Consider the following 21813-nt stretch of genomic DNA (forward strand, 5'->3'; position numbering starts at 1 on the left):
GAGAAAAATTAGATGTCTACCTTTTTATCCTGATGACTAGGGATGAGCTCAGGCGTGTTCGCATGGACCACGTGCAGAGCCCGCCAGGAAGTCGGCACGGCACTGCGCTAATCACAGGCAGTGAGACATTGCCCCGATATGCGGCTGCAGAGATCGGGCAATGTGTCACTGCCTGTGATTAGAGCAGCGGCGGGCTCTGCACGTGGTCCATGTGAACACGCCTGAGCTCATCCCTACTGATGACTAATGTCACTAAAATGGGAAGTGAGAGGAAATCCCACGTTTTTGAGTTGGTACTCGAAAAAGAACTAAGGGGAAATTTTAAATAGGGAAATCTGGATAAAAGGGGAATTTCTGTCATTTTGTAGAAAAAATATTTTTATAGATATACTTTACTACAACTCAAGATGTAAGCCTTGATAATGCCTGCCAAAGAATCCTAATGGGTTTTCCTAATGATATGTTGATACTTTACAGCTCCAGGCTTGCCAAAACCCTCTTATAGCTACCCATGCTGGTTTTTGGTCCATTCGCATGACGTCCCTTGTCCTTTAAAAATTCTTCTACAGTGAGGGGTTCCAAAACCTCCTTCTAAGAGTCCAGGGCAGCCTGAATAAAGAGGTCTGGGGCTGGATCGCAGAGTGGCAAGTCTGTGGGAGGAAGTGCTAGAGAGAGAATAAATATAGCAGTTTTTTTTGTTATGTTTTTATTTTTTACAGTTGCTGGGATTTTGTTTCATTTACATTAGTGATAAAAATAGGGAACATTTTTCCCAAAGTTGAGTCTGTAAATAATAATTATTGCTCACTCCCTAGTAATGGAGTGATCCTATAACCACACTTTATATATAGTACTGATGAGAAAAATAATGGTAATCAGGATTAATAGAGCTTTAAAAACATAAACATTTTATTCGTTTTTCTAGCTTTGTTAATCCTGATTACCATTATTTTTGTGATGGTTTATCCCAGTAGTCTCCAAATTGCGGCCCAGGGGCTGGATGTTGCTTTTTCCTTGATTTTATTTTGCCCTTGGGGCACTATTCCATCCACTGACACCAACAATTGAGCATATGTCCTTCCAATGACACCAACACAGGGGCACAATTCCTCCCAATGACACCAAAAATGGGGCACAATTCTTCCCACTAACACCAATGATGGGGTGCTATTCCTTCCACTGACACCAACAATTGGGCATATGTCCTCCCAATAATACCAATTAAGGGGCACAATTCCTCCTAATTACACTAATGGTGGGGCACTATTCCTATCACTGACACCAACGATGAGGCATTGTTTACTCTCACTGACACCAGGACATTTATTACTCCCACTGGCCTCAGCCTGGCCCGTACAGAGTCTGAAGGACAGTATACTGGCCCTTTGTTTAGAAAGTTTGGAGACTTTCCCATAACTATTCTAGATTTTGTAGTATTTGTCTAAGCTGGACTTGGGCTTCAAGCTAGCCAATAAGGGTTATTGCTAACACTCCTAACTTTTTGCATTGTCTCAGTGTAAATTACTTCTGATCCAAGTATTGACAGATCCTGCAAGGCCCATGGCACAATAGTTACCTTGAGAGCAAGAAACTACAGTACTTACCTGCCGGTTGTTGGTCGGCTGCTTCTTCCTCATGAGGGATATTTTTCAGGCCAGTGCAGTAGTGGTCCATTTAGCAATCCTGTTTCTGGTGAGTTGTCAGCAGTGACAGAATTGATAGTCTAACACGAGCTTAAAACTATTGTGGCTTCCTAAACATTGTGTTTAAAGAAAATTATTTTTTTATGGTCACATCTGTATTTGTATTATGTATGTTATTTGCCATATTTGAGGGATCATTGTTCTTTTCAGGAAGTCTGTACATTACTGAGAGACACAATTGATTCCAGAGTGAGACATCATATCGAAAACCGCAGACAGCAGGGTCAGGTGAAGCTTAAAGAGTACACACAGGCCAGTCCATTGTTTCTGAAAGGTGAGTGCTCATCTGTTACATTACAACAGGAAATTGTCATTGTTCTCAATACCTCTTCTGCAGTGTTTTCTATAATGATTATTGCATGCTGTTAAAATTGCATATGTTTGTTGAGACAACTCAGCTCTGCAGTAGTGCATAGATATCCTGGCCATATATCTGGATGACTTAAAATCGTATTAAGGTTAATTTATTTGAAGTCCCTTTTAAAGGATAAAGTCTAATATTAGCATACCCTACAAGACTCCTAGATTAAGTGATGTACATTTTAATTATCTGGGCTATCCTTAGACATGATATCCCTGTCACTTAATCTGGCCAAAAAGAATTGTATTGATATATACGGTATGTCTGTGGACACTTTGCAACTTCTGTGGAAACCATCTTGGCAGCTGATCCCTGAAGAAAAATTGAAGTTTTTGTACTTGGGGTGGGCTCAGGGCTAAAGTATGTATGCTTGTTAACATAAAGATGATTTATAAGAAAGATATTTCGGCAATCTGACCTTCCAAGCTCCATATCATGCCTTTGACTAGACCTAATTTACCCTTAGACATTGATGATTTGTATCTGCTCATGAATTTGAGTGCAGTTGGTTGAAAGATGCTACCTTCATACCCTGGCAAACCACCCACAGCTGTATTGATTCAAAAGACATATTTGAAAGAGGTCAGTTGTGCAAGAATGTCTAATTACCATCTTAAAATAAGTTACCACTCATCTGGCATCCACTTGTTTGGAGCCCTTGAGTTCATGCTACAAGCGTCTAGCCACATTAGGATGTTCACGCTATATGCTACAACGCCCTTTAAAAAAATATATATACCAAGTCCCCAATAAAAAAAACAGCATGAAGAAAGCGTGTTACAGTAGTGGTAGTGTCCTCACACTTCACGCTACACCCCCCCCCCCCCCACGGTAGTGTCCTCTGCCCCCACACACAGTAATGTCCTTTGCCCTCCCCACCCACACATACACACACACAATAGTGTCCTTTACCCTTCCATAGCAGTGTCCTCTGCTTGCCTAAAAATAGCTTCTTCTGTGGTTGCAGCAGCACCTTTGTCTTCACTTTGATATTTGATCATTCTGCCCTTCACTTCCACATTTGACCAATTTTGTTGTTACTTTCACATTTGACCACTTTGGTCTTCATTTCCACGTTTGATGACTTTGGTCTTGACTTTGATGTTTGATAACTTTGGCTTTCACTTCGATGTTTGATCACTTTGGCCTTCGTTTCGATGTTTGATCACTTTGATGTTTTCTTCAGCAGATAACTTAAAATGTATATAAGCCACAACAGTGAACTTCTTGAATTTTCTCCTTTTTGGTCTGTTTATTATACCATTGAACATTTTTTGTTACGTTTGAAAAGAGCAAAAAGAAAAAAAAATAACATCTTGTCCTAGTTCTTATCTTAGAATACAGAATAATTAGCTTTTATGTTGTAGAGATTTGAGAGTGGAAGTGGTTGAGTAGTTTAGCAAACGACAACTGGGAGAACTGACTTCACAAGTCCAAAAAAAGTTGTGTTTTGTAAGAACTGAGTGTATTTCTTGTATATCAGCAAGTTATTTTCTGTGCTTGTAGGGACATTAAAAGGGGAAAAAACAGGAAATTGTAAATGCATTGTAGACATGTACTGCAGATTTATTTATTTTTTTACTTTTGTTTTGACATTTAATTCAAAGTAGGGTTACATTTTTTTTTTGTGAGTATTCTAAAGTAATGGTAGAGCACTAAGAAGCACTGATTCGGTTTCCTGGAAACATTTCTGTCTTGGAAAAAGCATCCTTTCAACAAATAAAAAATTGTGCCTGGTATTTTCATCAAACTTTAAAGACTAATTGAAGTCTCACGCTTTTGTATCTCTATAGGCTACTTTCAAAATTGGGGCAGAGGCCACGTTAGCGCTAAAGCACTTCTCATTTTAGCGGCGCTTTAGCGCTGTTTAAGCGGTGCTTTTCAGCTGCTAGCATGGCGAAGAAGAGGTTAAATGTGCCCGGGTTGCGGCGCTTCCGAAGCGCTGCCTATTCATTCTAATGGGCAGGTGCGTTTTGGGAGCACTGTATACAGTGCTCCCAAATGGTTGTTGAGGACGCCGCTCCTTAATAACCAGCAAAAATGCACCTAAAACACACCCTGGGTGCATTTTTGTTGCGGTTCCCATTGACTTCAATGAAAGTGCAAATGCAGTGCATTAATGTGAAAAGGCTCATATGCTTTAAAGGCAAATCATTTTTGATGCGCTTTTGTCTCGTTGGAAAGGTGCATCCCATCGTAGCAAATGTGCATTAGTGGGAAAGGGCATTTACTGTTCACCTCACCATTACAGGAGTGAGCTTTCAAGCGTGGAGCTCCGAGTTACTGCATCAAGGGAGAGAAAGTGCATGTGAGGGGGTTTGAATCAAAGAAAGAACTCACCTGTGATGGTGGAGGTTTTTCAGTTGGGCTTCAGGAGGTACGCAAATGGCTTACTCTTTTAGCAAAGACGTGATTCAACTTTGATCAAAGCTGCACAATTTGTTTTTATCTACAGGCACCTGCATTGGCAATTTTTGGTAAAGGTGAACTATGTCTTTTAAAACAAATTATTTTCACATGTGTTTTAATTCTAGGTTTAAATTCTATTTTCAAGTGTGTTGATGAAAAACATGTTGGCATGCTGAAATTTTGCTGACAGAACTAAATCTTAATGTGAAAAAAATCTATTTTCACAGTGGATATTAGAACTTTTTTTGTTTTTGTGACATTTACAAACTACTTTGGGCATGTTCTGTTTTTCACATAATTATAGTATTGTTCTGCAATAATAACAGAACAAGTAATTGTTTTAAGAACTTGGTCAGTGGTCTGCTGTATATGACATGAATGAAACAATTGTAATTTAAAAGATGGATTTCATTGCTGTAGCGTGCCGTGCCACTTTTCAACGCCAATTAAAACCAGTAATGATGATCACAAATTAGACTTCTATATTACAGGGCTTAGCAAAATACACGCAATGCATGAATCTTTTCTTTGAGGCTGTCCTATATTTGAAAGTACTCAGACTTTGGGTTTAAGAATGATTGGATTGCAGTTTTTCTGGACATTAGAAATGCTCATGTAATCTGTGAACTTTAAGTATAGAAGTGTTTAAAAGGGAAGCCAGCCAAAATGACATATACAGTGGAATGCAAGCAAGCAATTATTCTTATTTGTACTAATACAGTTTTCTGATTGATCCTCAGCTATTTCATCTTTCTACAACGTGACTTTCATGGCTACCTCTGGGGATGGCGATACTGATAGTTACTACAGTAGCCTACATTTAGTTTCAAATGGCTTGCAGTGTGCGTTTTGAAGGTCCTTTGTGCATACTTTCAGTATTCTTATTTCTTATAAGTTAACTTTTTAAAATATTTTTTGCCAATAACTTATTTGCTGTGGATTCTTCTTTTTCTAAAAGGGGAAAAGGGTGGTTGTAGGGAAAGCTGTGGTCAGGACCTAATGGTTTTATGAAGTTTTTTTTCTTGGCTGTCTGAGATTATTTTTATACAGGATTTATATATATATCGCCAGCAGTTTGCGCGGTGCTTTACAATATAAAGGGAGACAATACAGCAATGATACAATTCAATACAAGAGGGTTAGGAGGACCCTGCTCCTGCGAGCTTACAATCAAATAGGAAGGGGCTAGTGGAACAAAAGGTAATAATTGTGAGGGATTAACTGGTGGTAGAAATAGAAGTGTTAGCTATTAGCTGAAGGCGGGATAGGCCTCCCTGAAGGGATGAGTTGATAGGGATCACATAAAAGTGGACAGAGTAGGAGATAGCTAGACATATTGTGGTAGTGAGTTCCAGAGGATACGAGAGGCTCTGGAGAAGTGCTGGAGATGAGCATGGGAGGAGGAGACAAGGTAGCTAGAGAGCAGTAGGTCTTGGGAGGAGTAGAGAGGATGGTTTTGTTGATATTTGGAGACAAGATTGGTGATGTAGCTCGGGGAACAGTTGTAAACGGCTTTGTATATTATTATTAGCATTTTGATTCTTATTCATTTGGCAATGGGAAGCCAGTGAAGGGATTGGCAGAGAGGGGTGGCGGACACTGAATGGTTGGCAAGGTAGATGAGTCTTGCAGCGCATTCATGGTAGACTGAAGAGGAGCCTGCCGATAAAGGGACTAACTGGGTAGTTTCAAAGCTATATAGTGCAGTATAATGTGAGAAGCACCTGATAAAACTGCCAAGGAAGAACTTTAACTTAAAGCATGTAGCACACCCCTGTAGGGACAGAAGATGAACTTGGATCCCCCACTCCTGCACAGCCGGGCACACCGAATCTTCACAAGCACCCAGAGTCAGAGAAAAGTCCATGACTTTATGTTCTTTATTAAGGGTTAATAGCTTGGATAGGGATGGGAGGTTATGGGATATCTACTTGTCTTCAGCAAAACTTTAACAACTTTAGGGACATTTCTCCTATATACGGTCTATATACAGTCATACAGTCTCTTTGACACTCCTCCTGCACATGTTTGATTGCTGGCTCCAGCTGAATCACTGTTGGTAGATCTGCCACACTCTCAGTCAGATTTTTAAGAAATGGTCCTTTACAGGAAGGAACTCGAAGCCCCTTGTGTAGCAAAATACAGTGATCAGCTTGTACTGATATCCTAAAAAAGAAAGACTTTCCGGTTGGTTCCATTTAAACAAACAAAATGTCAAAATGTAGGATCTTGACAAATGATCTTTCACCAACATTTGTTGTATACTTTGGCTGTTATTACACTGTGCTTTACATTAGTTATAGGAATCTTTTCATGGCCATGACAGGTGTCAGCTGGAGGTCTGTCTTCATTTGATCCTTGGCTATTGGTCATTAATACATTAAGCTGAACATCCTATTATTATTCTCATATTTTTATGCAGAAATTGGGATGCCACAATAAAGACATAAATTTGTGGAGTCTTAGCTTTTAAGAGTTTATATTTTAGGCATCCAATTACAGTGCTCACAATTATGTATTCTAAAATAGTTCCCAACAATTGTAGTAAATTAAAAATGACTGTGATCACATATCTGTTCTTAATTAGATTGTAAAAATGGTAATAAATAACAACCATTATATAAATATTAATAATAGTAATAATGAAAAAAACTGGGTCTTTTTATGGTCTTTTCATAAAAGTGGGCTAGTCCACAGTGTGATTTGGACATCTGTTAATAAAGGTATGATGAGAAGAACGGAAGGCCTTTGTTTTCAGAAGATTTTTTAATAGAAAAGCTTTAAGGACCAGACAGTTACTTTCTATAGTCCAGACTACAAAAGTTAAGACTCTGTTTTCCTTTTGATTATATGCCTACCCTCAACGAGTTTCATATCGTATTCAACCCAAGGGAATGATCCAGCCCTGTTGGTACTGTCTTTCGGAGGCTTTGGAATACCTGATACATTTGTTCTGCATCATTGCCCAAGGCTTCCAGATCATTACATATGCTGATGACCTAACTCAGGTCTCTTTCCTATTCAGATATCCTAAAGACTTGTTGTGGTCTGAAATCCAAACTTACTTCCAAGGCTTTGGAAACAAGTAATTAGACCATTTTCTAAGATCTTCAAAGCTTGGAGCATAAGGCTTTTCTTGTATAATGACAGGGATCACACTATTTGATGCTGTGGGACACTATTTGAGTGCAGGTGCATTTGATTGAACATATATGTATTCTTTCAGTTGGAGATACAAGGGTGATGTCTCTTGGCTTGCAAATGTATCAGCAATATCAAGTTTGAACTGCAGTTTATAAGTTTCTATCTTGTTTTTACAGTGTAACAGTCCTGTAAGACAAGGTAAACAAAAAACAAACAAAAATATCGCGCTTGGGGCAAAACCTAAAAGCTGCAACTAAAAACCATCAAATATCAAATTATGGATCAAATCAGAAAAAATTATATATAAAGTTGCGCTGGATATACGTGAAATCTATAGTGTAAAAAGTAATAAAACTCAATATAGATAATATATAAAAAATAAATTGAAAAAAAACACCATATAAGAAATTCAATCAAAAAAGTCCTTATACAAAAGAAATCCTGGTTCTAACTAAAGTCCCCAAAAAATAGTGAACAGGGAAATCAGTCCTTCTCAAAAGTTTGATGAGACCTTCCTGGTTTTGCCAATATCACTTCCAGACAAGAAAAAAGTTGGACTCTTACCGTAATGGATGGACTCCAAACCAACGGAGTCATTAGCGCTGGCAGACAACCCTCTGCAGGGATCACAGATGCGTACTCCGTTCTCACACGCCGCTGAGGGCGTGAGTACGTACGAATCCTCCGAAGATTACCGACACGGGCCGAAGAATTCCGGAACCAGCCGATCGCCCTGCTTTTCCTCTCGGTCGACACGAAGCAAATAGGCAAGGTGGCCGTCTAATCACTGTGAGTTTCTGGAGTTATACAAAGCTCTCCAATAGGCTATCATATACGAAGGTTTTTCAGTGAACAAACCTGTAGTAAGACATAAAACACTCGGGCCACCCGGCCACGAGCGAAGGGAAGGGGAAAACAAAAGTGGACTCCGATCGTGAACGTACCGTTAAACAATCAACAAATTTATTAGATTAAAAATATATATATATATACAGCAGCCCAGAGGTATGACCCAAAATGGCCAGGTTATAACGAATAAAAAAGAAATAAAAAACGGTTAAATTAAGAACAAATATACACCCGTGCTGGGGAATATTCTAAACGTGGTGATATCAGCACAAACAGCCCGACATGTTTCGTAATACCTTACGGCAGGCCCCAGGAGGACGTAAGGTATTACGAAACAGGGGGTTTTAACTATTTTTTTATTAAAAATAATAATTTTAGCAATAGACATACTTTAAAGCTGAAGTTTTATTCTTTTCTCCTTTCTGTTTCATCCCTTCCCCTCATCAAAATGCTAATGACAGTTAAAAAAAAAAAATTCTGTTTTTGTACATATAATATTCTTTACCCACTGACCACGTCACTGGGTTTCTGTGTCACAGATCAGCTGCGGTGCTGATCTTTGTCTTACCTTTTTCTGCTGTAGGTCGGCTGGTTCCTGTGGTTCCACTAGCTTGTGTTCAGCTCTTGCTGCACTCAGCAGTTATGGGTGTTTTCATCTGTTGCCTTTTATATTCTTCCTTCCTGCTACTTCCTGTCCAGCCTCCCATGTGCTTCTCTATTTAAATTCCACTCAGACCAGTTTCTGGTTGCTTGAGCAACACTTGTTCCTGAGCGTCCTTCATGTAGCCTGATTTACCTGACCTCTCGTGAACCGATCTCTTGTGTACCGACTCGGCTAGTTTTCCTGATTACGTTGTCTGCTACCTGCCCTGACCTTGGCTCGCTATCCTGCTTTCCTTTGCTTCATCCATCCATCCATCTCTGTCTGACAGTGTCTTCTGGTACTCTCCTTGCAAGCAGGGTGAACCCGGAGGTTGTGACCTGGGGTCAGCACGCAGCTAAGCCCAAACCCTCGTGAGGGGGTCCCTGGCAGAATACCGGCTGGCCCTTAGATTCCACGCCCTGGGGGATCCTTTGTCCCCTGCTCGCCTGTAGGCTCACATCAGTAGCACCGTGACACTCTGTGCTTCTTTGCACAATGCAGGCAGATAATGGCATGTGGCTTGGGTTTGAAGGACACTTTACATAGTCTCCTGAAACATCACAGCACCCTGCCTCAATTCCACTCTCTCTTTTAAAAGCCCTCAGCCCTGATGAAAGCGTTGGCTCTTGGGAGGAGGTATGTGAATATATTGAAATTATTTGATGAGTGGATGTCGGCCTGGAGGATACTAAAGGCCCGTACACGCGATCAGAAAATCATACGGAAAATACAGTTTTCGAAGCAAACATGCAATAATCTGATCATTAGAGCACAGCTTTCGAGAGCCAATCAGGACCGGTTGTGCTAAATTATCTGATGGGACAAGCGTGAAAAATTTTCTCGTACGATACCAGATCGGAGATTTTTCTGTACTGTTTTTGTCCAAAAATGCAATACAAATACAATACAATAAATTACATCACTTCTGAATTTTTATTCTGTCATATGTGAATTTTGGAACTTTAGTAACCTCTTCATTTTTGATATGGAGACTAGCATGAAAAAAAAGATGGCCGATCATTCGTCTGATAATTTCATCATGTGTACCAGGCTTTACATGCAGAACACCCTATGGTGCCTTGAAAAAGTATTCGTACCCCTTGACATTTTTCACATTTTGTCATGTTACAACCAAACACAAAAATGTATTTTTATTGGCATTTTATGTAATAGGCCAACATAAAGTGGCACATGATTGTGAAGTGGACAGAAACTTTTTTACAAATAAATATCTGAAAAGTGTGGCCTGCATTTGTATTCAGCCCCCCTGAGTCAATACTTTGTAGAACCACCTTTCACTGTAATTACAGCTGCAAGTCGAGTATGTCTCTACCAGCTTTGCACAACCATAGAGTGACATTTTTGCCCATTCTTCTTTGCAAAATCAGATTGGATGGAGAGCATCTGTGAACAGCAATTTTCAAGGCTTGCCACAGATTCTCAATTGGACTTGGGTCTGGACTTTGACTGGGCCATTCTAACACATGAATATGCTTTCATCTAAACCATTCTATTGTAGCTCTGGCTGTGTGTTTAGGGTCATTGTCCTGCTGAATGGTGAACCTCCACCCCCAGTCTCAAGTCTTTTGCAGACTATAATGCCCCATACACATGGTCGGACATTTCGACCACAAAATCCATCAGATTTTTTCCGACTGATTTTGGCCCAAACTTGTCTTGCATATACTCGGTCACACAAAGTTGTCGGAATTTCTGATTGTTTTGAACGAGGTGACGTCAAATACGTATGTCGGGACTATAAATGGGCCAGTAACCAATAGCTTTCGTTTCTTAGTTTATTCTGAACATGCGTGCCACTAAGTCCGTCAGAATTGTCTACACACGATTGTAGACTTTAATGAATTTATGCGATCGGATTTTGTTGTCTGAAAATTTTAGATCCTGCTCTCAAACTTTGTGCGTCGGAAAATCCGACAGAAAAAGTCAGATGTAGCCCACACATGGTCAGATTTTCTGACAACATGATCCGTTCGCACATTTTCCGTCGGAAAATCCAACACTGTGTATTGGGCATAACAGGTTTTCTTCTAAGATTGCCCTGTATTTGGCTCCATCCATCTTCCCATCAACTCTGACTAGTTTCCCTGTCCCTGCTGAAGAAAAGCATCGCCACAACACAATGCTGCCACCACCATGTTTCACGGTGGGGTGTTCAGGGTGATATGCAGTATTCGTTTTCCACCACACATAGCGTTTTGCTTGTAGGTCAAAAAGTTCACTTTTGGTCACATCTGACCAGAGCACTTTCTTCCACATATTTGCTGTGTCCCCCAAATGCCTTCTCGCAAACGGCAAATGGGACTTCTTATGGCATTGTTTCAACAATTGCTTTCTTCCTGTCACTCTTCGATAAACGCCAGATTTGTGGGGTGCACAACTAATAGTTGTCCTATGGACATATTCATCCACCTGAGCTGTGGATCTCTGCAGCTCCTCCAGAGTTACCAAGGGCCTCTTGGTTGCTTCACTGATTAATGCTCTCCTTGCCCAGCCGTTAGTTTAGGTGGACAGCCATGTCTTGGTAGGTTTTCAGTTGTGCCATACTCTTTCCATTTTTGGATGATGGATTGAACATTGCTCTGTGAGATGTTCAAAGCTTGGGATATTTTTTTTGTAACCTAACCCTGCTTTAAACTTCTCCACAACTTTATTTCTGACCTGTCTGGTGTGTTCCTTGGTCTTTGTGATGCTGTTTGTTTACTAAGGTTCTCTAACAAGCCTCTGAAGGCTTCACAGAACAACTGTATTTATACCGAGATTAAATTACACACAGGCGGAATCTATTTACTAATTAGGTGACTTCTGAAGGCAATTAAATTCACTAGATTTTAGTTAGGGGTATCAGAGTAAAGGGGGCTGAATACAAATGCAGATGATGTCTGCTTAAGACGAAACGCGTCGGGACTTCACTGCAGCCTGAGATTTTACTGAAAAAGCGCTTATGTTCTTTGTACACGTGAGTTTGATAATTTTTAATTAAATTATTTGAAACGAAAAACGGAGTTACACTATTTTGGTCCCTGCTCTCTTCCTTTATATCTATCCCACTACCTATGATGATCTATGTGGATGGAGACATACCGCAGAGAAAATAGCTACACTTGAAAGCCTTCCAGAAAAAGACAACACTCCAAAAATAGCCTATGTATACCTACAAGCACATATGATCCTCCAAATATAATTTTGAGTAGGATCCATTAAATCTGGTAAGCCCCCATTTTATGTGGTGGAGGGTTCACGCGGTGATTGTGTGATTATCCTTTGGAGAAGGTGTAGGACTGTTTTTCACTTCATCGTGTCACACACAGTAACCTTGGAAAATCTGGAGAACTCTTCATCTGTTTTCATGCTGTTTTTCCACTTTTGTGGACACATTTTTTTTCATATTTATTTACTTGGACATTCTAGCTTTACATATACAGTAATTGAGTGTTTATATATTTCTTTTTTATGTGTTTTGTGCACAGTCTAACACATGTATTGATTACATTGGTCACATTGTAATGTGGTAAAAACAAATAAGCGCTACACGTTTTTCACAAAAATTGAATACAAATGCACACCACACTTTTCATATATTTATTTGTAAAAACAATTGAAAACCATTTATAATTTTCCTTCCACTTCACAATTATGTGCCACGTTGTGTTGGTCTATTACATAAAATCCCAATAAAATGCATATTTTTGGTTGTAACATGAGAAAATTTGGAAAATGTCAAGGGGTATGAATACTTTTTGTATTGGGTGCATAGACATTCACTATAGTGTATCTAGTGTTGTTTAGGGTACAGTCCAGGGCTAGATATCTGCCATCTGTGTCTACAAAACTGTTGTGGAGAGTAAAGGCAATTGTATTTCTAATGGTTAGCATGACCCCATTTTTCTTTGAGGGTCCTGACACTCGGAATATATGGGTGAAGTTTTTGTTGGTACATATGGGTTCTGCATTGAGTTTAAAGTGAGTCTCTTGAATGCAAAAGACTTTGCAGTGAGATTCCTGTGCTGTACGCTACATGGACATTCTTTTTGCTGGGTGGTGTAGCCCTTTTGCATTAAGCGACAAGAATTTTGGCATCTTTGAGAGTGGTTGCTGTAGTAGTGTTAACTAATGTGGTACTCATAGTTGTATGGGTATATGTTTTTGTTCAGTCGGTAATGAACGTAATCCTCTTTAGGTCAGCAGGATTTGTTGAGGTGGTGCATCTAGTAAATCTTTGCTGGAACTCTTCCTGTGCTCTTAGGAGGTAAGGTGGGTAGGGAGGTAAACAGTACATCTGTGGTTAAGACAAGAATAACAGTAAAGGTAGGGGTAGCAGGGGTCAGCAGTGGTCCAAGGCAAACTGCTGAGTAATATGAAGGTATACATTTGTGTACTATCTGCAACAAGCACTCCCTAAATCGGACTGCAAGACTTGAATAAAATACATTGATACCACTAACCTGGTTTTCACAGTTAGTTGCATGGTGGCTGTTGGAGGAAGTTTGGACTTCCGAACTCTTTGTGGTTCGGCAATGCTGATACACCCACTTCAGATAGAATTCTCAAAGTGCGGATTAGTTGTATGCCCTCCTCCACCGTAAGTATATTGTGTTTCATTCCATTTCTGGTCACCATTAGTTTGGTTGGGAATCCCCATTGGTATGGAATTTTGTGATTTTTAAGGGGTTTAATGATGATGCTTCACATAGGGCAGGGATATGCAAATAGCGGACCTCCAGCTGTTGCAGAACTACAATTCCCATGAAGCATAGCAAGACTCTGACAGCCACAAGCATGACACCCAGAGGCAGAGGCATGATGGGACTTGTAGTTTTGCAACAGCTGGAGGTCCGCTAATTGCATATCCCTGACATAGGGGGTTGGGAGCTGACCAAGATGTCTTGCTTTTGCTAGGAGTAGGTCTTTCATATGATAAAAATGGATTCTCATCAAGACATCTTGTGGGACCCCTGTGGTGGGTTGAGGAGGTTTAGGGAGATGTGTATGTGGTCAATGATGGTTTCCATAGGTGAAAGATCAGGCAGGAGTGTTGATATTAACTTTCTGGCATATGAGTTAAGGTCAGTTGGCAAAATCGTTTCTGGTATGCCCCTTATTTTTAAGTTGTTTTGTCTCGACCTTCTAGGTCCGCCATCTTGGCTCTTACCCATTGTTGTTCCTCGCAGGTATGATTGTGAGCATCCACTAAATCATGACAAACTTTTCGCCCCATTAAATTCATTTCTGACTTGAATTTTGAGAACATGGAGGAAATGTCATTATTGAGCGAGCTATGAAGAGACATCAGCATTTTCTTCGTAGTGGCGTCCATGACCGGTTGGTTAGAGGTGGGAAATGCTGCTATAGGAGATGAATGGGCTGCCTGTATAGTGAGAATCTCCAAAGTAGGGTTTACCTCATGAGCCTGTGTGCCAGAATCCAGGTGCATCTGCAACTTGGCTGGGCTGTTGGTGATGGATGACGGTTGGGATGAAGAAGGGGACTTTGAGGAATCATCCTGTGGGGATATTTCGGATCCATCAGCATCTGGGAGGTCAGTGTATGAGTCATCCTTGTGCTGTGAGAGACCGTGGGCGCCATCTTGGCCATCTTGGATTCAGACTCCCGGCAGCTGCCTAAAGAAATCGGTCAGTTTTTTAGGCTGCCAGTATTATTTTTGTCTGCGGGATGATCCGGGCTAGTGCCCCTGTGTGTAGGGGTCTATAGATGGCATATTTGTCTGCTAGGTTAGCGGTAATTTACGATCGGTTCTCCGTTCGGTGCTGGAGCTGTGTGATCAGGCTTCCATACTGCTCAGTGGTTAGCCACGCCCCCAATGGGTATGACTACTTTTTCAAGGCACTGTATATGCCTAGCAAAATACGCCTTAAAGCCACCCAATGCATTATATTGGAAAGGGAGGCTAAATCTCAGTTTCACCTTTAGAAATGGGAAATCTCTTAGGACATTTTCAGTTAAATGCATTTGGATCAATTGTAGGCAACTGTTGCTGAAATGTTACCATATATGAAATCTGTTTTGCAGGAATTTTTTTTTCGTTCATCCTAAAATACCATTTATCTTTAGTCTTCCTGCATGCTGTCCACAGTTTCTACTTCAGCTCCTTGTGGCAGCTTAGCAATGGGCATCTAAGACACCGAGCATTGTGGAAGGTCAAGTTGATTCTACACGCATGTGCCATACCTAGAAGTATGAAGTTTATCTGTGTGCACAGAAGGTGCTGGCTACAAAGTAATTAGGGTATTTTGCTAGGAATTCCACGTTGACCAGCTTGTGGTAGTTCAGTATTTTCTCTTGCGGGAATGTATTTCTTTTTTTTTTTCATTTGCTGACTTCATCTGCAATTGCTTAGAACCTCTAGCAAGAACAGGAAGTCAGATTTTTTTTTCCTTTTGCATCTCTAGCAATTCATTGCTCAGCAATAGTATTCTGAAGCTGTTTGAAGAAGGCACATTTTAATACTGAACCATTAAGTGGCACACTGGTTCTTCAGGCTGAGTAACGAAATCTCTGCTCACTCATCACATTGCAGCGTTACACGCAGGGAAGTGTCAGACTGCTGAGTCAGTAATGCAACACTCCAACTGTGAGAACAGTCTTCAGGCTCTTGTCATACCTGACTTGTAAGAGGCATTGAAGACAGCACGGCTCAGAGGAAAACGGAAACACAATACTGTGAAAACACAACTCGTTAGCTACGTTTAAATGTTTAAATATCTATTATGAAGCTGTTAGAGCACATTTTTTTTTTGCTCACAAGGAATTTGTCTCCAGGAATTTAATAGCACTGCAATTTAATACCTTGAGTTCAGTAATTTTCCTTCAAGCTGCATTAACCTCTAAATGAATCTCTTCCATGAGGTTTATTACCTGGTGTGAACTGGAAAGACAGAGGCCATGTTAGAGGATGGGAATGACTGGATCAAGGACAACTGAATATTTTAGGGTTTACTTATGAGAATAACAGCAAACGAGAAAAATGCAGTGTTATCCATAGTAACAAACAAGTTAGTTCACATTGTCGAACCTGCTGGAATGTGGTTGCTATAGCATACCTCCTTCTGTGCATGGGGAAATAAGGAGGTCTCCTCCAACACTATCACTATCACACTATCACCTTGTGATAAGATAACATTATGTCCTGGACCTTTCTAAGGCAAGCAAACACTGTTCGAATCTCGGCCAGTTCATCAGGAAATGGCTGAGATTCGAACCGTGTATGGGCAGGCTAAATGTACCTAGTTGATCAATCAGCAAGATCGATCAGCTTGGATACAACCAGCATGCCGCGTTTTCCCTATGATTATAATTAGAGACTGCTATAGCCGCTAGCACCAATCATTGTCTTCTCCCGGCGGGGACAGCATCCCCCGCCCTCATCGCTGGGAGAAGACAATGGCCCGGCAGGAGGGATTCCCATAACAACACTGTCTAGCCGGCCTAACTTTTAAACTGACCATACATTATACAATTTTCTTATTCATTTTGCTTTAGATTTACATTTAGCTTTTTAGTGCAAGGACCTTGCATACAAATTGAAAGTGTTTAGGTTTGACTTCATATTATATGGTTTTGGTAAATCTAATGGAAACTTGTATAAGAAAATTGTATAATGTATGGCCAGCCTTAGTCCCATATAAGGGTAATCCACTAGTTATTTCCTTCTGGAGATAAGTAGAGCTTTACATTAACGCCTTGGCGCTGGCACCTCCTGGCCCTTTAAGAGGTTTCAGATGCAGGGACGTGGGGCGGAGATTCTGATCATGTGACTGCCATGATTGGCTATTACAGAGGTCTCATGATCAGACAGCTCCCGATCGATGGTATGCATTGAGAGCTTTCCGGTACTCGCCGGCTATAATGCTGGGAGCGCACTCTCAGCACAGTAAGTAGTTTTAACCACGCTGCATATAGGCCCACCCACTAAGCGGCCACTTATATGCTTGCGACCGGCATCAAGGAGTTAACATAACCATATGATGTGATAAACTAATTGTGACCACTATATTGACATCGATGGAATTGCATGGAGGTCTTTAACCCTGATGAAGGGCAGTTATCTACAAAATGTGTTAACCATAACCTGCTATCTGTGAAATGGGACACAGTAGAATGTAAATATACAAGTGCTCTTTATTGTAAATTAAAAATTCTCTATTGAGCATCATATGTGATTCTTGTAAACATTTGTGTGATGTGATTAATAAATATAGAATTTTTTTTTATACCTTTTAGAATTTTTACTCTTTAGTCCCAAGTTTAGTTTACTCTTTAGTCCTGGAAAGCCTCTAGTTTTTATTTTATTGTAGTCGTTTGGTTTGGGACGGTGGCACTCTGGCTCTTTTTCCAAGTGTCACTTTGCCCTTTCTTCTTTCCCTTTTTTGAAACCATTGACTCAAGCTGGTCATACATTATACAATTTTCTTGTTCAATTTCCTTTAGATTTACCTTCAACTATGTAGTGGAAGGGCCTGTCTGGTTGCATACAAATTGAAAGTGTTTAGGTTTGACCTCATATTATATGATTTTGGTAAATCTAAAGGAAATTTATACAAGAAAATTGTATAATGTATGGCTAACCTAACTCCCAAATAAGACTGGGAAGAGGGACACCTGTTAGCACCATTGCTAATTTCCCTTAAATTGCTATGTTTTTTCTCTCTATTTAATAAATGACTGATACATCAATTTCACTCTAAATTTCTGCTAAGGAGGGAGAGCATGTCCACTTTGCCATGGGAATCTTCTCTTAGCTCAATGAATGTGGTAAAATTCAAGAATTTCTCTTCAGATTGAACTCCCTTGGGTCTACTTTTCCACAGGGGCCTAACACTCAGATTCCGGATGAGAGTTAGCAAGGTTTTTGTATAGTGTGTGTGTGTGTGTGTGTGTGTGTGTGTGTGTATACATATATACAGTATCTCACAAAAGTGAGTACACCCCTCACATTTTTGTAAATATTTTATTATATCTTTTCATTTGACAACACTGAAGAAATTACACTTTGCTACACTGTAAAGTAGTGAGTGTACAGTTTGTATAACAGTGTAAATTTGCTGTCCCCTCAAAATAACTTAACACCCAGCTATTAATGTCTAAGCTGCTGGCAACAAATGTGAATACACCCTGAAGTGAAAATGTTCAAATTGGGCTCAAAGTGCCAATATTTTGTGTGGCCACCATTATTTTCCAGCACTGCCTTTACCCTCTTGGGCATGGAGTTCAACAGAGCTTCACAGGTTGCCACTGAAGTCCTCTTCCACGCCTCCATTAAGACATCACGGAGCTGGTGGATGTTGGAGACCTTGCACTCCTCCACCTTCCATTTGAGGATGCCCCACAGATGATCAGTAGGGTTTAGGTCTAGAGACATGTTTGGCCCGTGCATCACCTTTACCCCCAGCTTCTCTAGCAAGGCAGTGGTCGTCTTGGAGGTGTGTTTGGGATCGTTATCATGTTGGAATACTGCCCTGTGGCCCAGGCTCCGAAGGGAGGGGATCATGCTCTGCTTCAGTATGTCACAGTACATGTTGGCATTCATGGTTCCCACAATGAACTGTAGCTCCCCAGTGGCGACAGCACTCAGGCAGCCCAGACAATTACACTCCCACCACCATGCTTGACTGTAGGCAAGACACGCTTGTCTTTGTACTCCTCACCTGGTTTCCACCACACACACTTGACACCATCTGAACCAAATACATTTATCTTGGTCTCATCAGACCACAGCACATGGTTCCAGTAATCCATGTACTCGTGTGTGTGTGTGTGTGTGTGTGTGTGTGTGTGTGTGTGTGTGTGTGTGTGTGTGTGTATTTTTGTAAATATTTTATTATATCTTTTCATGTAACAACACTGTGTAAATTTGTTGTCCCCTCAAAATAACTCAACACATAGCCATTAATATCTAAACCGCTGGCAACAAAAGTGAAAATGTCCAAATTGGGTTCAATTAGCTATTTTCCCTTCCCGGTGTCATGTGACTCAGTGGTACAAGGTCTCAGTGTGAATGGGGACCAGGTATGTTAAATTTGGTGTTATCGCTCTCACTCTTTCATACTGGTCACTGGAAGTTCAACATGGCACCTCATGGCAAAGAACTGAGGATCTGAAAAAAAGAATTGTTGCTCTACATAAAGATGGCCTAGGCTATAAGAAGATTGCCAAGACCCTGAAACTGAGCTGCAGCATGGTGGCCAAGACCATACAGCGGTTTAACAGGACAGGTTCCACTCAGAACAGGCCTCACCATGGTTGACCAAAGAAGTTGAGTGCATGTGCTCCGCGTCATATCCAGAGGTTGTCTTTGGGAAATAGACATATGAGTTCTACCAGCATTGCTGGAGAGGTTGAAGGGGTGTCAGTGCTCAGACCATACTCTGCACACTGCATGAAATTAGTCTGCATGGCTGTCATTCCAAAAGGAAGCCTCTTCTAAAGATTATGTACAAGAAAACCCGCAATGATTACTGGAACTATGTCCTGTGGTCTGAGGAGAACAAGATAAACTTATTTGGTTCAGATAGTGTCAAGCGTGTGGCAGCAACCAGGTGAGGAGTACAAAGATATGTGTGTCTTGCCTACAGTCATGCATGGTGGTGGGAGTGTCTTGGTCTGGGGCTGCATAAGTGCTGCCGGCACTGGGGAGCTACAGTTGATTGAGGGAATCATGAATGCAAGTATTCCAACATAACGACCCCAAACACACCTCCAAGACGACCACTGCCATGCTTAAGAAGCTGAGGGTCAAGGTGAGGGCCTGACCATGCATATCTCCAGACCTAAACCCTATTGAACATCTGTGGAGCATCATTAAATGGAAGATGGAGGAGTGCAAGGTCTCTAACATCCACGGTGATGTTGTCATAGAGGAGTGCTCCAGTTGCAACCTGTGAAGCTTTGGTGAACTCCATGCTCAAGAGGGTTAGGGCAGTGCTGTAAAATAATATTGGCCACACAAAATATTGACACTTTGGGCCCAATTTGGACATTTTCACTTAGGGGTGTACTCACTTTTGTTGCCAGCAGTTTAGACATTAATGGCTGTGTGTTGAGTTTTTTTGAGGGGGCAGCAAATTTACACTGTTATACAAGCTGTACACTCACTTTCACTCACTCACTATCATTTTTTATTAAATCACATATGTGAAGTAAAAAACTCATAAAATGAATAGCTGTAAAAAGGAAAGCTATTATTTTAATTGTACAGTACAGGACGCAGGCAAAGTATTTATAGACCCTTTTTTCTTTTTTCTTAATTCTTAAAAGCGGAGTTTCACCCACATTTTACACTCCTCTCCATGCAGTACTAATGTGCATCCTTAATGAATTGGCAATTTTTTTTTCTATTCACTTATCTGATGATTGCCTATATCTAATTTCACTTCCTCCTCTAGAGGGCCATGCCCGCAGACATCATTTATGGTTTTGTATTAGATCCTTGGAGATCTTGGTCAGCTTGGCATGGTGTCTATGGAAGTTCTTGGCCAGCTTGGCCTCGCACAGCTCCAGTGTTGCTTTGCCATGCTATGCTGACCAAAATTGCACAACACTGCACATGCGTGAGATCGGCAGGTGCTTGTTGGGTAGCCAGCATGCACAGAATCCAGGAAGAAGGACACTGTGGCTTCAGATGCCCACACTGGAGATGGCTGTGCTGTGCAGAAACTTCACAAAGTAAGAAAGCTATGCTGCATAGATAGAAAACTGAGCATAGTTTACAGCAGTGGTCATCAGCCCAGTCCTCAGGGCTCACTAACAGGCCAGGTTTGCAAGATAACTGAAATACAACACAGGTGATGTAATTTGCTGCTCGGTGATTGCAGTATTCTAGTCTGCATCTCCCAAGGTAATGCATAAAATCTGGCCTGTTAGTGGGCCCTGAGGACAGGGTTGATGACCACTGGTTTACAGCATACCTTTGTTACATTGCATGAGGCATGAGAATTCTTGGGGTATTTTTATCTTAAGTCATATTTCAGCCGGAAATCTGCTTTAAATCAACTCCTCACTACCTTCAAATATCACAAATCTAAACTGCATTCAGATTAGCACAACCTTGCTAAACCTTCTGAGCCGTACTCGAACCCCACACTGTGGGAATCAAGAATCCTTCGCCACAGATGTCTAATAATACTCTGGTCTCAGTTCAGGCCAATCTACACCTTACCTCCAGAGTCAATTCTGCCTTCTATGCAAAAAGATAGAGCAAGAGACCTAATTCACAGTCTCGGGCTTTAAAGACATGATCGTTGAAGCCCAGGTCTTAAAACATAGTGAGGTCTCAGAGTCTGTTATCCCTACCTTGCTAAAAGCAAGAAAAGCCACTTCCAAGAATATATACTACCTGGTAATCCTTCTTTGTCTGTTGTGAACACTGGCACTTCAGTCCCAGAGATTGCTCTGTGCATTCTGGCCTTTCTACAATCAAGTCTTGACCTGAACCTGGCATTAAGCACTCTGACAGGACAGGTCTTGGCCTTGCCCATTCTCTTTTAAAGGCTTCTGGCTTCACTCTTCCTTGTAAAAAACTTTTATTCAAGGTGTATCTTGCTTCACACTGTGCTTCACTGGGATCTCAACTTCGTTCTCTCTTGCCTGCGAAACCACCCTTTGAACCCATTAGAGTTATTCCATTAGAAGAGTTCCCCTGCAAAGTAGCCTTTTTGGTTGCTATCATA

The 21813-nt window shown here is 40.9% G+C and overlaps 1 protein-coding gene across 2 annotated transcripts in view; it reads left to right on the plus strand.

Moving 5' to 3' along the window:
* SLX4IP (SLX4 interacting protein) overlaps nt 1–21813 on the plus strand; it is a 302193-nt gene that overhangs the window by 145124 nt on the left and 135256 nt on the right. For both annotated transcript variants that reach the window (XM_077485897.1, XM_077485898.1), the window contains exon 5: nt 1854–1977. In XM_077485897.1, the coding sequence (XP_077342023.1) occupies nt 1854–1977 (124 nt within the window). The remainder of the gene's footprint in view (nt 1–1853; nt 1978–21813) is intronic.

The sequence above is a fragment of the Lithobates pipiens genome, unplaced genomic scaffold, assembly GCF_037356315.1.
Source record: "Lithobates pipiens isolate NorthernLeopardFrog02 unplaced genomic scaffold, aLitPip1_a1.2 Scaffold_18, whole genome shotgun sequence".
NCBI classification, from domain to species: Eukaryota; Metazoa; Chordata; class Amphibia; order Anura; family Ranidae; genus Lithobates; species Lithobates pipiens.